Genomic DNA, 18,452 nt, shown 5'->3' on the forward strand with positions numbered 1-18,452 from the left:
GTTAACATCATGGTAGCCTTGTTTGACAATAGCAGTGTAGCCTAGTGATGCCCATTGGTTTTTTTGGCCTTGTGGGTCAGATATGAGGGCCAGTCTACCATGGGATCCTGTGTAGGGTTGGGCTTGGTCACTGTAGGTGGCCACACCATGGCCTGGCCTGGTACAGTGCACCCAGATCTGGCCACGTGCACTGGTGTGATCTAGCTTGCAGATTGGCTCCTCAATCGCCAAATTTTGGACCCGTGGAGAGCCCATGGGCCTGCGGCCACAGCTCTGTCAGCCAGGGGTTGAGTGCTTCTGATGTAGTCTAAAGAGATGTATGCTTTAGTATTATGGAAGAGCACCAGTAACTCCCACAGTAAGTTTGAGCAAAATCTGCTTAGCAATAGATTTTTCAAAGCTCTCTAAAAGCTCAATATCTATTCAAGTAGTCTTGAGAATTACTTTGTCATATATCAGCCTAACTATGTTCACTGAGCAAACTGGTGTTCATTTGTTTAAGGGAGGTTTTTTTGAATGACAGTACCTAGAAATAAAGAGCAGTCAATGATATTTTCTTGGCTTTATCCTACATTTGTGGCTCCAGCTAAGGAACAGTTCACATCAGATTTAGTGTTATTTTGACCTATGCTTATTTCCATGAGAGCATAATAATATTGAAATGTAAGTAAGACTGTCCAGCTTTGTGAATTAGCATGCAGTTTCATGTACTGTAAAATTGAGGCACCTTAAACCTTGTGCATTGGACCATGGTAAGTGGCTATACACAGGAGCTGGCCTAGCAGCATGTGGATCCCTGGCATCCTCTTCCTTGCCTTACCAACACTGTGAGGCCCCCAGCTGTGCAAGCTACACAAATGGCAAGTGGCTTCCCACTCCAGAGTCCTCCCCTTTTGTGCAGCTGTGGGAAAAGCAGCTGCAGGGGTCAGTAGGCCGCCAGTTGGTCAGCCTTGTACATGAGAGAACCATTTAAAACATGGTTGTGATGGTCTGGGGAAAGTCTTGGAGAGGGAGACAATGTATGAGGGACATGTTAGGAGGGAGACCCTCTCTTTGTGCATGGGTCCCTTCTTGCAGTTTAGGACTCTATTTTCAGTTGTATTGCTCTAATAATATTTCCAGTTAAAAGCTTGATAGTACATTTTGATCTTTGAAAAATGTTGAGGTTTAAGTTTTCCACTGTTTGGGAGCCATCCTTTTACATTGCTTTAATTCCTTTGTGGTATTCTAAATTCACCTGAGATCATTGGGCCATTTCACACCATTGTTAGCCTCCTGGGCTAGAGGTGTTTGTATAGTCCCTTCATTGTACAGTAGGCCGCAATGTCTGATGGGGTCTTTTCATCCTTCTTGCTCTCTCCAGCTGGTAGATAGGTTCCTCACATCTCATCATCCAGTTGATTCATAACTCTCCATTTTGCACGATGTAATTTTCAAGGTCTCGATTAAAGAAGGACTATGATGATTTTAAAAGACATCCAGACCATGATAAGTTTACCAGAGAATTGTGGAGTAATGAAGGAAGTGAAAATGATACAGGAAAAGAATCTTTTGGTGCAGTAACAAGTACATCTTCAGAATCTACAGAACATCTGGACTTCCTCAAAAATGATTACTCAGACTTTGGTAAGCCGTTATCTGGGATAACCACCTAGATCAGGGGTGGGCAAAATATGGCCCGCAGGCCAGATCCGGCCCACAGAGGAACTTTTTCTGGCCCGTGGTTGCTCCCACCTGGCCAAGGTGTTGTTCAGCCCATGGTGCATCCTGCTGCACCCTGACTACACAGGGGCTGAGGCAGCCCCGCAGCTGGACTGCTATTCTAGGCAGCCCAGGGGATGGCAGGTCCTTCTGGCTGCCAGTGCTGCTGGCCCCAATTTTTTGGTACTGGCAGGGACCCATGCACACAGCCCCAACTCCGGCTCACTCCCAGCTTGGCCTGATGGAGTGGACCAGCTTCAGACCGGCCAGAATTTGTGTGCACAGCCCCGATCATAGCCTGCCCCATTTCTGCTCTGGACTCATTCATCTATGCTAAGCAGCAACAGTGGTGGTGGTGGCCAGGCAGAAGCTGTTGCTCAGTATGGTGCAAAAGCAGCTGCCGCCTCCTTTTTACTGCAGCCACCCAGAGCCCAGGCTTGGGCTGCCCTGCAGCTCCTCTGAATTGCCACCACTGCCTCACTGGGCGGCCGAGCCTCAGGGCAGCTCAGGCACGGGCTCCAGGTAGCTGCAGCAAGACGGACCCAGCAGTGATGAGGGGGAGGAGTCGCCTTTCCCATGTGTTGAGCAGCAGCTTCTGCCCGGCTGCTGCCACTGCTCAGTGTAGATAGGCAGTCCAGAGCAGGTGCAGGGGAGGCCGAGGTTGGGGCTGGGGCTGTGCTATGTTGACGGTGGCAGGGAGAAGCCACAGGGCGCGTGGGCTCCAGGCTGTTGTGAGAGGTGAGGGAGAGGGCAGGGTGCTGACTGGCCCATGGCAGCTCCCCAGAACTGCCTGTGTGGACCTGACCCTAGATATAATACAAGGTCTACTAATTTTCTTGTTTGGGCTTTTTTGCTGTAAGTATTGCTGCACATTATTATAATGGTAGTATGATTATTTGGGGCGAGATTCTATGCTACACTTTAGAGAAGAGGTATCCAAGAGAGGGTTCAAAGGTATCTTTGTTTCCATAATGGCATCTGATTCTGATCTACATCAGAAGCTGAATTGGCTTTCCTAATGCACCTTTAAAATCTCCCTGGGTTCCTTTAATACCTGCAGGGGGGACACAGTCAGCCTTATTGCCTTTTAAACAGGCTGGGTGAGGGGAAGGGTTGTCTGTTAGTCTTGTATTTCAAAAAAAATTGGAATTTTTGTTGTAATGCATGATTTTGTTTGAAATTGAAGTGTTATATCCAATTCTAGAAATTATGCTGTCACTTAGAAGAACAGAAAGACTCTAAATTTATCCATTTATAAACATTCACAGCTTTTCCATGTAATGATTTTTGTAATGAAATTTTAGATTTGTTTTGGGAGGACTTGCAGTTAAAATTGCTGGTAGTTTAAATTTGTTGCCTAAAAGAGTTTAGTAAGTATTTAATTGAGGTGATTAATACTGTCAATACTTCTGAAACTGTTCTTACTGATTTGATATTACAACATAATTATAACTACTGTTTCATCTTTAGCTAAGTCCTAGTAAACTGTTAGACAAAAATATCAATTGAAAACTTATATATATATATATATTTGTTTGTTTTTTGTAAAAACAATTTTGCAGATGAAATGAAACTGTTAGAGATGGATCTGCCTGCAGGAAAAAGCAGGGTACAAAAAAAAGAATTGACTTCTAAAGAAACAAGCAAGTCACTGTTCAAGGCTATGAAACGTCAGTCCAAGCAAAACAGCAGTCTGGATGATAGCACAGATGAGCTTTCACCAAGAAAGAAAGCCAGGCTTATTTCAAATGAGGCTCCAGTCCAGAGTTCAGAAAATGATATGCTGACTGGTACTGGCTTGAATGAACTGAAACAAAGTGAACTGCCACCTCCAGAATCATTTGCTTTGATGGATCCTGCAACGTCGATATCAAACTTTCTGAAAGGGACCAAACCCATCCAGGCCCTGCTTGCCAAGAATATTGGGAACAAAGTGACCTTAACAAATCAACTGCCACACTCTATAGACACGAGCATATCTACTTCTGAAAAGTCAGGTGTGCCATCTGTGGAATCATCGCCAAAAAAGCCAGCACTATCCTGCCAGACAACTTCAAAGAGTCCTTTACAGATGGTATACAAAATGCCAAGTGGCCATTGTGTACCAGTAGATCTCCATAATAGCCCAGTGAAAATTCAAATGCAACCCATTACTGACCCTAAAACAGGAGAAAAAATTGTGCAACAAGTTTTTATTTTACCTAAAAATTTTCTTATTCAGCACAAAGAAGGAAAAACTATGACAAAAGAAATTCAGTCACTGCAGCAAAAGACTCCTGAGCTCCACTGTACTTCTCTCCCACAGACAGCAAATGTCAGTGTTTCTTTAACACCTGTTCTTGTAACTCCAACTATAAATGTCACTACTCAACTATCTAGTACAGTTTTAAACAAGAGTATTACACATTTGTCACAGATGACTAATCCAGTGACTAGGCCACAACTTTTGCCCTCCATAACCTCAACAAGTAACTTATCATCAACAGTTAAAATGAACCAAAATGAGACTGACAAAAGTAAGACTGCAGTTTCAGCTGTAGCATTTCCTGTATCTTTAGCTTCACCTGTTGCTTCCATAGCAGGTCAAACTCTGGCATCAGCAACAACACTAAGTGGATCTACAAATACTTCTTGTTCACTCCATAAGCTCACACCGCAGCAGTCCAGTGACTCCAAAGAAGCTAAACAAGAACTGAAAACAGTATGTATAAGAGAATCACAGTCCATTCTGGTCACAACTCGAGGAGGGAACACAGGAATTGTTAAAGTGCAAACAAATCCAGACCAGATTTCACCTAATAGTTTATCTGCTAATTCAGTGTTCACATATACACCTCAGCTTCAGACATTTTTGGTGCCAAAATCCACAACACTGTCAACATCTACTTTTTCCTCTGTCGCAACAGCCACAACTGGTCTCCCATTGGTTTGTCAATCTTCTGTTTCTGGTTTTGCCTCCTCATCAGTGTCTTCTGTTGCTATTCCAGCCATCCCTACTGGTTTAAACCAGATAATGGGGAAAAATCTCAAAATTGCTTCAGGGCAGCCTCCTAATGGTGGCAGTTTGGGTCAAGTGATAGAGAAGGCTCAACAAGTGTCTTCTCCTAGCTTCCTGTCCCCTGTTTCACCACCTAGCACTTTAATATCATCCACTCCAAATAGCATTGCTAATATAATTAACATTTCTACAGGAAGTATTGGACAAAGTAACGCAGGTATTACACAGATTCCTTCAACAAAGCAACAAGTTGATATTAAAAACATAAAACACCTTGTGGCACAACCCAAAACTAGCACAGTGACAAATGGAGAGGTTATCAGTGGCACATCAATTCAGAAACTTATGCTGGTCACAAATCCACCTGTTATTTCTCCCTGTGGAGCTCCAGGTGTCAATATAATACCTGCTCCAACATCAGCTGGCATTAGTTCCCAGAAACTAGTTTTCATTAATACTCCAATTCCCAATGGCCCATCAAGCACCAGTCTAGTTGCAGAATCCATAAAAACCACCCACCCTTCTCCCTTAGGCAAAACATATGTTAACACCACAGAGCAACCTCATTTAGTTTTTATTCCATCTACAATGGCAGCACCAATAAAAGTAAATTCATCATCTACTGTGTCTCAAGTAAAAGATGTGAAAATTGGACTAAATATAGGTCAAGCCATTGTAAATACCAAAGGCAGTGCACAGTATATTCCACCCATTAACATATTGCATTCTGCATCTCCTAAGGGAACAGAGGACAGCAGCAGCAAGGGTTTTATTTTACCTTTGTCTGCCAGTGGTGGTGTGGTGCCAGTATGTTCTACTTTAGGGAGTCACGGTATTACATCTGTTAATGAATCCACAGGAATGCCGAACAAAACAGCAGCTGCTTTTACAGTAACAACAGTAGCAAATACATGTTTAGAGTCTGTTTCAGTGGTGCCAAGTGGAACTTTGGTTGGGGCACAACCGTCTGTCTTGCTTGGTGGAGATGATGCTTCAAGAATAAAGCCAGTTTTAGCTAATCGACTGTGTACTTCTAATGTTGGAAATTCTGTGGGTATTTCAACTGTGAAAACAGGGCATCTTGCTTCATCTGTTCTAATTTCAACTACACAACCAACAGCATCTTCTCAAAATATATCATCTACTTTGCAGTTTCCAGTTGCAGTTACCCTGCCTGGACATGTATCAGCTTCCCCTAAAGTAGTACCCACAGTTCCACACTTGGCAGCAGTTCCAGCTGCTGCTCAGTGTGTACCTCTTCCAAAAGGACAGCCATCCACACTGGTTCAGTTTCAGTCACCAGGAATTTCGGTTGCAGTGCCAACTACTTCAAATATTAATAAAACTCAAACTGTGTTGCCCTCTGCTTCACCAAATACAGGTAAAATAATTAGTTTTTCCAACTTTGCTTCTCTGCCTTGCCAGCAGATGCCTCCTAATTTAGTAAAACCAAGTCATGCTTACACTTGCACTCCAGGTGCTTCTGCCATTCAGACTGTTACAGCTTCACCAACTGTAACTACCCAGGCAGGAGGTCATTTGATTGAATCTTGCATAGCACAGAAAATATTTCTTAATACCTGTACACCCTTGGCACCTGGAACTCAGATAATGATTAATGGCACTCGGTTTATTGTTCCACCACAAGGCCTTGGAGCTGGCAGCCATGTTCTTCTCCTCTCTGCCAATCCAAAACATGGGCTTCCTGTAGTTATTAACAATGGCCAAGGGGTTCAAGGTGTACCAATTGTTAATCCCATACCGCAGAGGGTCACACTAGCATCAGGTAATTCAGTAAGTTGGCAGACATCAAAACATCCTCTAAAAAGTTCTACAAAAATTGTGAATTCTCTTGGGACTGTGAGCACTCTACCTATTGTACATGCAACACCACAGATAGTAAATACCAGTACTAATTCATGTGCTGGACCGTCTACAACGGCATCAGGTGTGTCTTCAATAATAAAGCCTTCAGCTAATGCTTTATCTACAAGTTCCTTGGTTTCTACTGTACATGCTGGTAACCCTCAGTTATCAAGTAGCACTTCAGTATTTCACTTAGATACATCTATTAAGAAACTCTTGGTCAGTCCAGAAGGAGCCATTTTAAATGCTATAAATACTCCAGCATCAAAAGCTTCCTCTCTGTCTTCATCCCTGTCCCCTGTTGTAGTGTCCACAAATAGAAATTCTTCCACTGTCTTCCCTGTTTTTCAATCATCCGGTCTAGATAAACCTGACAAAGCTGCATCTTGACTTTAGAGCGAATGAGCCACTTGCAAATATTGGGGCATTCTTTTGATATTTGGAAGTCATTAAAACTGTTAACCATTTCTTACACTGTTTTATAACATTCAATACATTAGTTGATTTCTTTAAATTACTTTGTTAGATTGTAGCTGTTTTGTTTGTGGGAGAGGTGAGGAAGTTATGTTTAATTTGATTTAAAGCTATGCTTTAAAAGTTTGTTTAATATAAAATGGTCAAAAATGAACAACCAGTTAATATACATTGCAAAATGTAAAGTTTGATTTTAGTTTTGAGGAATCTAGCCTTTTGCACATTTATATTGACATGTTTCATCCAACAGTTTGGACATTTTGCAGCAAGTTTCTGACAGTGTGCATCTCTTTATTTGTCAAATTTATTTTGGTTTGATTTTTTTGTAAAAATATATTTATGCATTGTAAAAATTCAACCCATGGTATAAAAATGTACATATTCCTGAATCCCTAACAATCTGTACTAAACTATATGTACAAAGAACTATGCTGTCTTATTTATGTTTTGTTTACATAATGTATAGTTTTTTAAGTATTTTAGTAATTTTGGACCAGTGTACTGTTTAGCAACGATGCAGAAAAATCTGCATGTAATAAATCAAGTTGCTGTACAACTTTGTTTTGGTAATATTTTAAAAGTCTGCATCTGCATTATGGAAGGTAAATGCCTACCTGTGCATTTTTGGAATTTGGTCCTTAGTACAGGAAAACTTTAAAAGGTAGAACTTTTGTCAACAGCAGTTAATTAAAGGCACTGTCTTCTGAGGTACAGTTTTCATTTCATGTGATTTAATATTACTAGTGATAAATATGCTGTTTACAAATTTCATTTTTCTAAACTTTCATTCCAAAGTGATTTTGACTTTGTTTTCTGCCTTTGATGTCATGCAAGAAATGTTTTAATTCCTTTCAGAGCTGTGTTTCTGTCAGATCTTTTGTTCATGTTTGTTGCACTAATTTTCTTGCTGCTTTAGTAGATAAATATATTTGTGTGTGTGTGTAATGTTTCTATCTGTACAGGATAACCCTCCCACCCCCCTACACACACAAACGTATCTTCTGTTGCTATGGTTTTGATACAGGCTAGGGCATGTTTGAATTAATCATCAAATATATAACTACTTTTCCTTAGAAATGTCAGTTCATTGGGAAAATTCTTCATGCAGAACATGAATATTTAATCCATGGGCTGTTTGTTTTTTTTCCTTCTTGGCCAGAGCATCAGTCATTGGAGATAGTGGATTCTCCTTTTCTTCTAATGTCACATAACTATCCAGTCTCAATCAAGAATTTTCAGTGGCTTATTCTTCCTGCAGTAATTTTTCCCTCTGAAGGGATCACGTGTGCTTCCAGGAAAGCTCATCAAGCAAGCCTGTAGCTACTTCTTCCAGCAACAGGAGAGTTAAATGCTTCGGGTATAGAGCAAGCATGATCATTTATCAGTCGAGGCCTTCTGTGCCTTTTGGTGTTTGAACCCCTTTGTGTCTGTACCTTGAGATCTCTTGAGAAATCCACCTGGTGACAGACATTTTAACATTTACAAGATGTTTTTCTGACAAGTTTAGCTACTGGGTATGATTACATAAGGGTAGCAAATTGCTTTGTGCTCACTTTGAGTCCATTTTAATCTGTTTTTTGATTTTCATTGCCAGTTTACAAATTCAAGGTGTTCTCTGGTCTTCCTTTTTCTTTTGCCATTCTTGTAGAATCCTTTTTATTGCCTTTTATGTCCCTTGCCAGCTGTATCTCAAATTGTACCTTGGCCTTCTGAATTCTCTCCCTGCATGCCCATGTGATAGTCTGCATGGTCCTTCTCTACTTTCTTCTCCGTGCTATTGCTATAAATCTCATTCCAGAACTACTTGTTGTCTTTTAACTATCCTTTTTCCCCTTAAATTGTGTGACCTTGAATTGCTTCTTTACAGCATCCAAGACCTCCTTTCCCTATTTGTCTGAGCAGGAGCGATCTTCAGAACAAATGCTTTTTTACCCAACCAACTCTATGATAAAGTGTTTCCACCATCATATCAAGGTCTTGCTATATATCCAGCATTGGCATTAGTCCCAGCTCTGATTGCTATGGCATGGCCTATAGAGGATGGATCTGTAGAGTCTCTGTTCAATCCAGATTCTAAAAGGACAATCCTGGGATTATGAGGTATCTGTGTAATCATGTAGTTCCTGGCCCAGTGGTCTCAGGATTCCTATCCTATCCAGCCATTCCAAAGTGGCCTTGTTTCTGGGCTCCCCTGAGTTGGAGATGGATCTGGTCATATACTGCATATCCTTTATCAGCTTCAGCATACTATGCCCCTTGGGTATGTTTCTTTTAAGATCTTGGGCTTATTTCCAGGGCTGACAGTGGGAAGAGAGGGCAGAGGAAGGGCCTTTTTTACAAACTGAGTGCAGTGGATCAAGAAATTGAACTATAATAAACATGCCACTTTGGAGGAAGGGATTCCTGTTGAGATCAGATTTGGGTAGAAACTTTCAACAAACATGGAAGAGGTGGGTTTATTTCACTAGTAGCTGTCATTTGGTGAAGGGAGATATTTTAGAGCAGATATGCTAAACACTTGAATTCCATTTTCCATTAGTTCCTGGGAACCCCAGCCTGAGGCTGAGCACTCATGCATGTGTTTCTTATGAACCTGTGGGAAGATCTCAGAGAAACTGCTTGTTGTGAAAGGTGCCTTTCTGCTGGTCATTCATACAACCACATGAAGAAACTTAAGTGTGTGTAGCAGCAGTAGTTTTGGGTTTTTAGTAAGTCAAGGCTCAAGCTTGTTCCAGAACTTCTTTCTGAGATAGTTTCTGCTCAGTCCAGAAATATTTTCTTCATGTGACTTTTGTGCATCCCCCTTGAAATGAGTAAGTAAAGCACAATTCAGTCCTTGTGTGAAGAGATCTCTTTATAAACATCTGAAAAGGAGTTTGGAAACCAAAAAACTAGGTCATCACCCTATTCTTTTTGGGTAATGAGAAGGACTTGTTTAACCTCCTGAGAGAGGGTCACAGAGACAGAGACTGCACAGAAGGTTTAGTCTTCAGGAGAAATAGGATCTTCCTTATGTCAGGTTTATTTTATAAGAGCTGTGTCTAATTCTTGGGTCAGTACAGAGGTTGCTTCCCTTTTAGCCTGGTAGAAAGCAACCACCATATGTGCTTTGCCTACTTATTCAGTAGTAGGCTTCACATGTCTGCATTTGCAGGTACTTTACTTGATAGGGTCTGAGACACTCTTTTAAAATTGAACACTGAAGTTGAATTTTCATGTCTAGACAGAGAAGAACATCTGAAAATGGTAATTTGTTACCTGAAACTTTAATTACTCCAAGACTATACCAGCCTACATGCTAAATTATGTTTCTTTTAGGCAGGTGAAACTAAAGAGATAATGATTTTGTATTTATGAGTGATCATTTGGTAATTTTTTAGTAGAATTATCTTCATTATTGTTTGGGAGGGAAAACAGTGGTTTTAGTCATCTCCAGTGTACTTTTATATAGGGAATGATGGTGCGTACACTGATACAAGGACCAGGTTCTGAGCTCGTGTTTATACCATGTTCTAGTGTCATATGGAAGAAAGTTGGAAAAGCCTGGGTAGCATTGTTTGTTTGTTTTTTAATTTGCTACTCATTAGCTTTGTTTGAAATGTTCTGAGGTGCATTTTTCACTATAATAACACCTGAGTGGCAGCATTTAAAATAATTCGGCAAGCCTAAGTTTTTAATGAAGGTATTTGCAAAAATTCTGAGATGAAACACGTTAATCTTACTACAGTTATTGTGGAATGTCATATTTTATAAAGAGGCTTATTGGTAATATATATTCACCTATCCAAAGTCTTATCTGGACAATTTCAGTAATTTTTGTAAGTACAATTTCTTTCTTTTTCATTGGTTTCTAAGAACAGAGGTGGTAGCCAGAGAGAGGCTTCTTTGAAGTAGCTAAAAGGTATGGACTTTTTGTCTTTTGCTATATATCCTGTTTCTTTTACCTTAGCTCTCTTAGTGCTACATACAATACAAAAAACTCCCCTTCAGTATGGAGTAGGAAAAGATGGATTGTATTGTATTTGTACTGACAATGAAGACCAAAGGTGCCTGGTCTGCAGGGTATGTTTAAAAAAAAATGCAGAAAACACCTTGAGTTTCTCAGAAGCTACACGATGTCTTGTATCCAGAAAAATGAGCGATTCAAGCAATTTTACAAATGTTGGTTCATTGCAACTGGAATTGACTTGCATCCAGTTGTGAATAGGTTCTTATATAATGAATATTCCTAATATTGTTAAAAAAATTGAATGTTGCACTGTACTGTTTAAAACTGTAAGGGCATGACATTCATTTTTAGTTCTACTGAGTATTGAGGGTATGTATTATATAAAATAAAGTGCTATAGGCTGTCTGCACATGTGTAGAGTCTCCTAGCTGGAGTGATACAAAGGTTGGCTTACAGGTGTGCTCTCCAGCCAGGGGTGACGGGTAGTTGCTCCTTTGCTCTCTTGTCATCAGGGGAACCTGTGTGAGAGGCAGCCCTCTTGGCAGCTATTGCCATGGGTTTACCAGCTGTTGCCCGTGCTCCTGTGGCACTGGTGACAGTCTCAGCTGTTTCTGCTAAAGCCAGTGTCACAGGAATACCTGTGGCAGCAGTAGCTTTTTCTACTGGCAGCACTGCAGAGACACTAATTGTTGGCAGTGCTTCTGCAGCAGCAGTAGGGTCTCAGCGGGGTTGTCAGAGGGTTTGCCGTAGGTAGGTAGTCTGTTAGGAGAGCTAGCCACTCTCCCTCTTGGAGAGGGAGAGCAGAGGACTTTGGGATGCTGGGTATCCAAGAGACTCCTGTAACACTCACTACCTCTAACTGTCCACGCATTAACTGTGGCCCTACAAAATATAGAGCTAGAGAAGTTCCTCTTTGAAAGAGGAATATTTTTGTGGTGGATCTGCCATTCTTGTGGCACTGCAGATTGTTTGAACTTGTGGACTCTCACTGTTTGTAGTGCTACAAGGGCATTTGTAGCTTTATGAATGTAACATATCCATACCCTAAGTCCTTCAGTTAACCTGTAACCAATATGGGTATGTCACACTATACTTTTTTCAGGAAGTCTCTTGTTACTGCACTAACAACAGTATGCAGTTGTATAAAGGTAGTAATCATAGAAGCACGTATATAGGCCAAGTACTTTCTGTTTATTTACCACTCTGGTATTACAACTCCCAATAAGAGTTACCCAACACTGGTTAAAACATCTGTGTCCTAACATTCCAACCTTATCAAATATTAGCGAACCCTTGATATAATAACAATGATGCAACGTTGGAATATTTACTAAACCATACAGGTGAGGTGCTGAAGCCCTGGCTATACATATATAGTCAAGTTAGGGAGCCTGTTAACAAACATAGTTTCAACCTGTAATATAAACTGGATCTTAATTGTGTTTGCACCCAAGTTGACTGCTTAACTGGAAAGCAGAAGGTTATTTGGGAGGGAACTAAGAAAAACCTAATATACCATGTTTCCTCACATACCATATGCCCTGAAATAAGACATGCATGTTGTTTTGGAAAGGCAGAATGAAAGGGAGGGGATTCTTTTCAGTCATGGCTGAATCCTGACCATTGCTGTTAAGGCAAAAACTTCAGTTTTAGCCCTCTCAGAGCCAAAAGTGGCTGACAATTCAGCAGTCACTGTGAAAGGGTTAAAACCGACTGCGATACTGTAGACCATGGGTGGGCCAGATGCGGCCTGCCAGGCTGTTCTGTCTGGCCCACAGGGCCCCTAAAAATTTAGAAAATTAATTAATCCACCCTGGGCTGCCCTCTGTGGCTTGCTGAAACTCAGTGGACGACCCTCTGCCCAAAATAATTCCCTGCCCCTGCTGTAGACTGTATTCCACCCCTCCTGCCCTGACTGTGAAAGAGAAGCCCTGGCAGCCATTACAGGGTAGAAAGCAGCTTCCCCACTTAAGATATATTTTTCGGACACCTTATTTCTCGGCAAAGGTACATGTGCTTTGTGACTAAGACAGTACTTGCCACCTGTTCAATATGTCAGGAAAGTCCTGTTGTGAAATAAGCTAAAATCTGATTTTGTAGGAAAGGAAGCCATAAAGCCTTTGTTCTTAGTGTGTGTTTGTTTTCTTGTCTTGCTTATTGCCCATGAGATATTATGATATTTTAAAAGTCCCAGTTGGCTTTGAGGTAAACAATTCACTGTGATGAATGAATAGATAGGTTGCTTTCCTGCTAGACTGATTCCTGTGAAACTAAATAATATAGTGTCATATTTTCCAAGTAGCTTCAGCTCAGCCTGTAAGACCTGCTTAGTATGCAAAAATTCATAAGCTTACTTAAATGTATGATTTTTCAATACATTTATTAAAATCAGAGCAACTCTTTCTGTATCAAGATTTACATCAATTTAAATTTGACTTGCAGTGGTTTAACATGCATTTATAAACTTAAGCACAAACTAAACAGCTATAACCATTGAAAACTGAAATAATTATGTTAGTGAAAGAGCTTTCATTGTACTTATTAAATTGGTTTAACTTTGTGTATATATAAGCTCTTAAGTTTACTTCTGGCAGTCCCAAGTTTGGAGAAGTCAGGGAGCAGCTGTTGCTGTACTTCTCCCCTCCCAGACCAAACCAGGAGAGTACTGTGCAAGAATTGATTCTTCTGAGTTTCTTTTGCATGAGAAATCTTCCAGGTTGAGACCTAAATGATCTTGGAAGCAGCATTTATCCCCAGGGAGAAATTAATTGAATATTTGTATGCTGCTTTTTTCTTCCAAGAAAATGGCAATTCTCCCGGCTGAACTGGAATACTTGTACATGGCTGGAGAGAAAGCACATGCTGGAAACAGGATGATCTGTTTCTCCCAGTCAGTGGTGGGCTAGGAAGCAGGAGAGGAAAAACTAAAGTGTAGGTGAGACTCATTCATATGAGGCTCTTGTTTTAGTCTTGGCTGTGTGTGCTTTGTATCTTTGGGAGAAGGAAAGGAAAGGCTTGTTTTGAGTAACTGCTTTTGATTGAAACTGATGAATTTTAATCAGTTCACTGGTCACAGGTCACTGATTTGGTCCTTGAAACAAAAAAGGCAGTTTGGCCCAGATGCCCTGGGGTTCAGATGCCCCCTAGTCTCACTTGCTCTTAGTCAGAAGGCCAGGGAGCAAGCCAAGGGGAAAGCGTGAAAATAGCCCCCCATTACCACAAATCGTGTACTTGAGTTTCCTGCGCTAGGGAAACTTGCAGGGATCAGCCTGCCCCAATGTCCAATGGATAGGTCTCACCCTGAGAAAACCACCTTGGGGAAATCACAGGGGTCAACCTGCTTGGGGTGCAAGGAAGGGACCAGCCTGACCTTGGGGAAAACCTGTTTGTTGATCATGGCGTCTCCCCTGCCAAGGAGTATCCGGAAGCCTCAGACCTATAAGTCTGGGTGGGAGGATACTTGCTCAGTGGTAAAGCCACACAGACTTGAACCATTAAGCTCTGCTGTTAAAGTGCTGCTTAACAGTGTTGTTTATGGAATACCTGTGCTAGCAGTTGCAGTAGTTTCAAAAAATGTAAAATGCATCACTTCTAGATGAACGAAGTCTATGGGTACCTATATGCAAATTGCTACAGCTATGTGGATTTCAAGGTCAGTTTTTCTTTCAAATTTGTTCCTCACTTTCATGTGCTCAGGAAGAGCAGGATCTGATGGTAAGGAGTGGGGAAGGGGCTGCAGAGGGAAGATGTTGTGGGGGCAGAGGACAAAGGGGCTACCTAACTCCTAGATTTATTTTTCCTGCTGTAGCAATGGGAGGTTCACAAATTCAAGACAACCCTCCAATAATTAGATTCTATACATGGAATATTATCAAATTTATAATTTTCCATATATAAAATCTAATTATTGGGGGTTTGTCTTATAATCAGGGTTGTCTTATCTTTTGAGTACATACAGGATTTTTGATACCAAAATAGCCACCAGTGTGTGCGTGCGTGCATGTGCACAGTATATTTAACTTTAGGAAAATTTTTTCAACTTTCCTTTACTGCTTGTAATTTACCTTAATGCAATTTGTATGTGAAATTAAAACACATGTTAGTAGAGAACCAAAATGAAGCATGGAAGATATTTAAACCATCATTCACATCTAAAGAACTATAAAAATTGTTTTCAGGAATGCAGGAAAAGGTCATACTTTCATTGTTGGAAGATAAAGAATGTAATAAGTAATAAACAATAAAACGCTACTGGATAAATGAGCAAACACCCTTTCTCCAAAGTACAGCAGAACTCATTCATGCTTTCCTTGTTAAAAAAGTGTATACATAAGCTAAAACTAACCTAGATCAAACTAACTGAACCAAGAAAAAGCAGATTGCTTAATAAAAAATACTTTCAATCTAAAACTTCTGTTCCACATTTTGAGAGATGTATTATAAAGGATGTGTTATTTTTAAAAACAAAACATTTTTAGAGTTACAAATACATGTTTGTAAATATACTGGTAATTCAGTGAATCCTTGGTATTAGATTTGCACAGGAATCAGTCCATTCTGAAAGCTTTTTATTTAGCTGAATAATTACCTTTGAACAATCACTATAGTTATTAACAGTGGATGGTTTGTACTTTTCATGTACACTAAGGACTCTTAGCAGTGTTAAAGGGCCTGAAGACTGTCAGATTTTATTTACACCTGGTTTAAGGCTGCTTACACAGCTAAAGCAGTGTAAAGTGACAAGGTTACTTCATCAAATCATGATGGGCACTAAGTCCTTATCAACACATGTTCTGCCAGTCCACACCACATGTTCATATCTCTCTTCCGGTTTGCTTTGAAAGAGGGAAAGGTTAACATCCTCAGCCTATCTTGTCCTCAACATAATGGTTGGAAACTATTTTAATCGGGTATGTTACAAAAAATAAAACATTTTAAAAATGTCACTGACCATAACAGTATCTCCAGAAAGATTATGAAAGCTCTTCTATACATTTTTCTTGCACAGGATGATACATTCCTATGTTACCTTCTGCTTCCTGGAATGGAGAATTGCTTGTTTACATTGCAATATATTCTCTGTCTGCCTTACTGAAGATATTATTATACCTGTCACTCAATACTAGACTGCTTTTTTCCATCTTGTCCAATTCTCTAAAGTCATGTCACATTTAAAGCTAATTAAAATCTGCCATTAATATTCTTGGCAAATATTACTATGAAAAATTATTAGGGATATCTCTGTGTGGTGTTTTTGTCAGCCCCACAGGATCTAATCTTTGAACAGGTAAATTGCAGTTGTTTTATAACATGATTTTTTTTCATAGAGGACTTGACTCTACTTATTTCAAGTCATAGCATAATTTTAGTATTAGTTTTATTTCAGTGCTGGACTAAAGCATTTACCAATATATGGCTTTAGGAAACCAGTATTTCTCACAGTTAAAATTAGTCTGATTTTAACTGGAACCAGACTCCTCTGGTAATTCGTTCTACAATGAGTGTCTTGCTTACAAAACCAATTTTATAGTACAGGGCAGAACTGGACACCCAGTTCAACATGGGTTGTTAATTGCTTCTGTCTTGTGGTACAGCACTTCCCAGAGCTGTTTTTTCTAATCACTCACACCCTTCTCCTGCCCTTGCCTCCCTTTTCCCTGTTGTTTGTATTTAAAATACTTTATTCCCTTCTATTTAGAGCCTTTGCTCTCTGTAAGTCCTTTTATAACATCTGACAAAGTAATCTATTGCTTATGAAAGCTTATGCCTCTCTGAACAAGTTAGTTTTTAAGGGTGAAGTTAAACATTACACTTAGACTATACTAAGGGCACTTCAATCGCAAGGTCCACGCATTAAAACTTGTCAACTCATGCTAAGTCCCCTCTGAGCATCTCAAGGGTTTGCCACTTCAGGTGAAGTTTAAACTTGGCTGTGCTACCTAGCTTGTGTTAGGGTAACTTTAGTCTGCTCCACAAAAATAAAATGAGCAATTTGCAGCCCTTCAGCATCCCAAGATGCATGACTCCCAGTCCCCTTTCCTCACCAGAGTAGGAATGGAGCCTAGATGTCCTGGCTTCTAGTCATGCCCCTGCTAACCAGCCCTGTAGTATGAAGTCAGACTTGTGCAAGCAACAAACACCAACCTTTAACTTGTGACTACTTACAGCAAGTTCTAACTTTGGGTGGTGTTACAAGTAACTCTTAAACCATTCTTAAGGCACTTAAAATGGGACAGTCCATGCAACACCCATGCATGAAAGGGTGTTAAATTGTGCTAAGTACTCTCTAAACATCTTTAAAGTTACACCACTTTGGACAAGGGTTATCTTTGGGCCATTCTACCTAGCTCAAGATAGGGTCTTGTTAGTCTGCTCCATGGAGATTATGGAGTCATCCAGCATGCCAAAATGCATGGCTCCTAGCCCCTCTGTCCCTTGTGAACTTTCCACCCTCCCAAGTTATACTGTGTGGGCATGATACTGGCCCCAAGCCAGCACCTGCATCCACCCTCAGTGGGTATGACTCCAGCATACATGGCAGCACACTGTCAACTCCAAGGACCCCAGGAAACCTAACCTGGATTCCTAGGCTGAGGACTAGGCATGCAGCCCTCCTAGCCAGGAGAATTTGCAAGTTGTGGCTTCCCTCCCCACACTCCCATGTTCCTTGCTCCTGAAGAGTAGGGGGAAAGGGCTGCCTAGTGCCATGTGTGGCAAAATGTTCTTTCTTGGGTCCATGCTGTCACTATGGTTAACTTCCAGTGGCTCTGCACTAGGAGCAGAGCCAGCAGGTGGTGAGAGCATGGAGCTCAGGAAGGCATGCTTCCTGGGCTCCAGGCTTTAGCTGCACTCAATTCTCAGGGCTCTGCTCCCAAAGGAGGGATAGAATAATGGCTCTTGGCCATGTCCCTGCTTGCTAGACCCTCTAGGCAAGTCACGGTTGTGCAGGTCAGAAACAGTATTAAGCCTTAACCTGCAACTGCTCTGAAGCCGTTCTACCTGTAACACCACCTAACGTTCCACAGATTTAGAGTAGTTTAAAGGTAACCTGTAACAGCACAGTTTAACACAGCTTAACAGGCATAGATTTCATGTGGAAAATAGAACTTCTGGCTTAACAGTGTGTCCTGTAACAAAAATTGCTTTTCAAAGAGAAAACTAAATACTGCCACTGAAATATTTTGTAGAGCTCTGAATACATAAGAGCAGGTTTTCAAAAGACCATGGATACTATTTTGGCACTTCTAAATAAGCAGTCTGAAATTCAAAGGAATTCAGCACTGGCTGGTGATATCATTTAAAAATCTGAGTGTGGTTAGTTGTTTTTTCTGTGCATTTATGGACCAATACTTGATAAAATCAAAGAGTTTCAAAATGGCTGAGCTGTGCAAGTCTAACACAGTACTAATACCCCTTGCTGAAGCATACTGGATTCCAAATCTGGGTTTTTGGGTAACTTAAACA

General features: G+C 40.7%; 1 protein-coding gene across 2 annotated transcripts in view; it reads left to right on the forward strand.

Annotated features, from left to right (window-relative positions):
* KIAA2026 (KIAA2026 ortholog) overlaps positions 1–7,595 on the forward strand; it is a 91,438-nt gene extending 83,843 nt beyond the window's left edge. For both annotated transcript variants that reach the window (XM_019555027.1, XM_019555029.1), the window contains 2 exons: positions 1,439–1,626; positions 3,264–7,595. In XM_019555027.1, the coding sequence (XP_019410572.1) occupies positions 1,439–1,626; positions 3,264–6,955 (3,880 nt within the window). In that variant the 3' untranslated portion in view covers positions 6,956–7,595. The remainder of the gene's footprint in view (positions 1–1,438; positions 1,627–3,263) is intronic.
* Positions 7,596–18,452: the final 10,857 nt, after the last annotated feature.

Source organism: Crocodylus porosus, unplaced genomic scaffold (assembly GCF_001723895.1).
Source record: "Crocodylus porosus isolate Cpor-Errol unplaced genomic scaffold, CroPor_comp1, whole genome shotgun sequence".
In the NCBI taxonomy this organism is placed as follows: Eukaryota; Metazoa; Chordata; order Crocodylia; family Crocodylidae; genus Crocodylus; species Crocodylus porosus.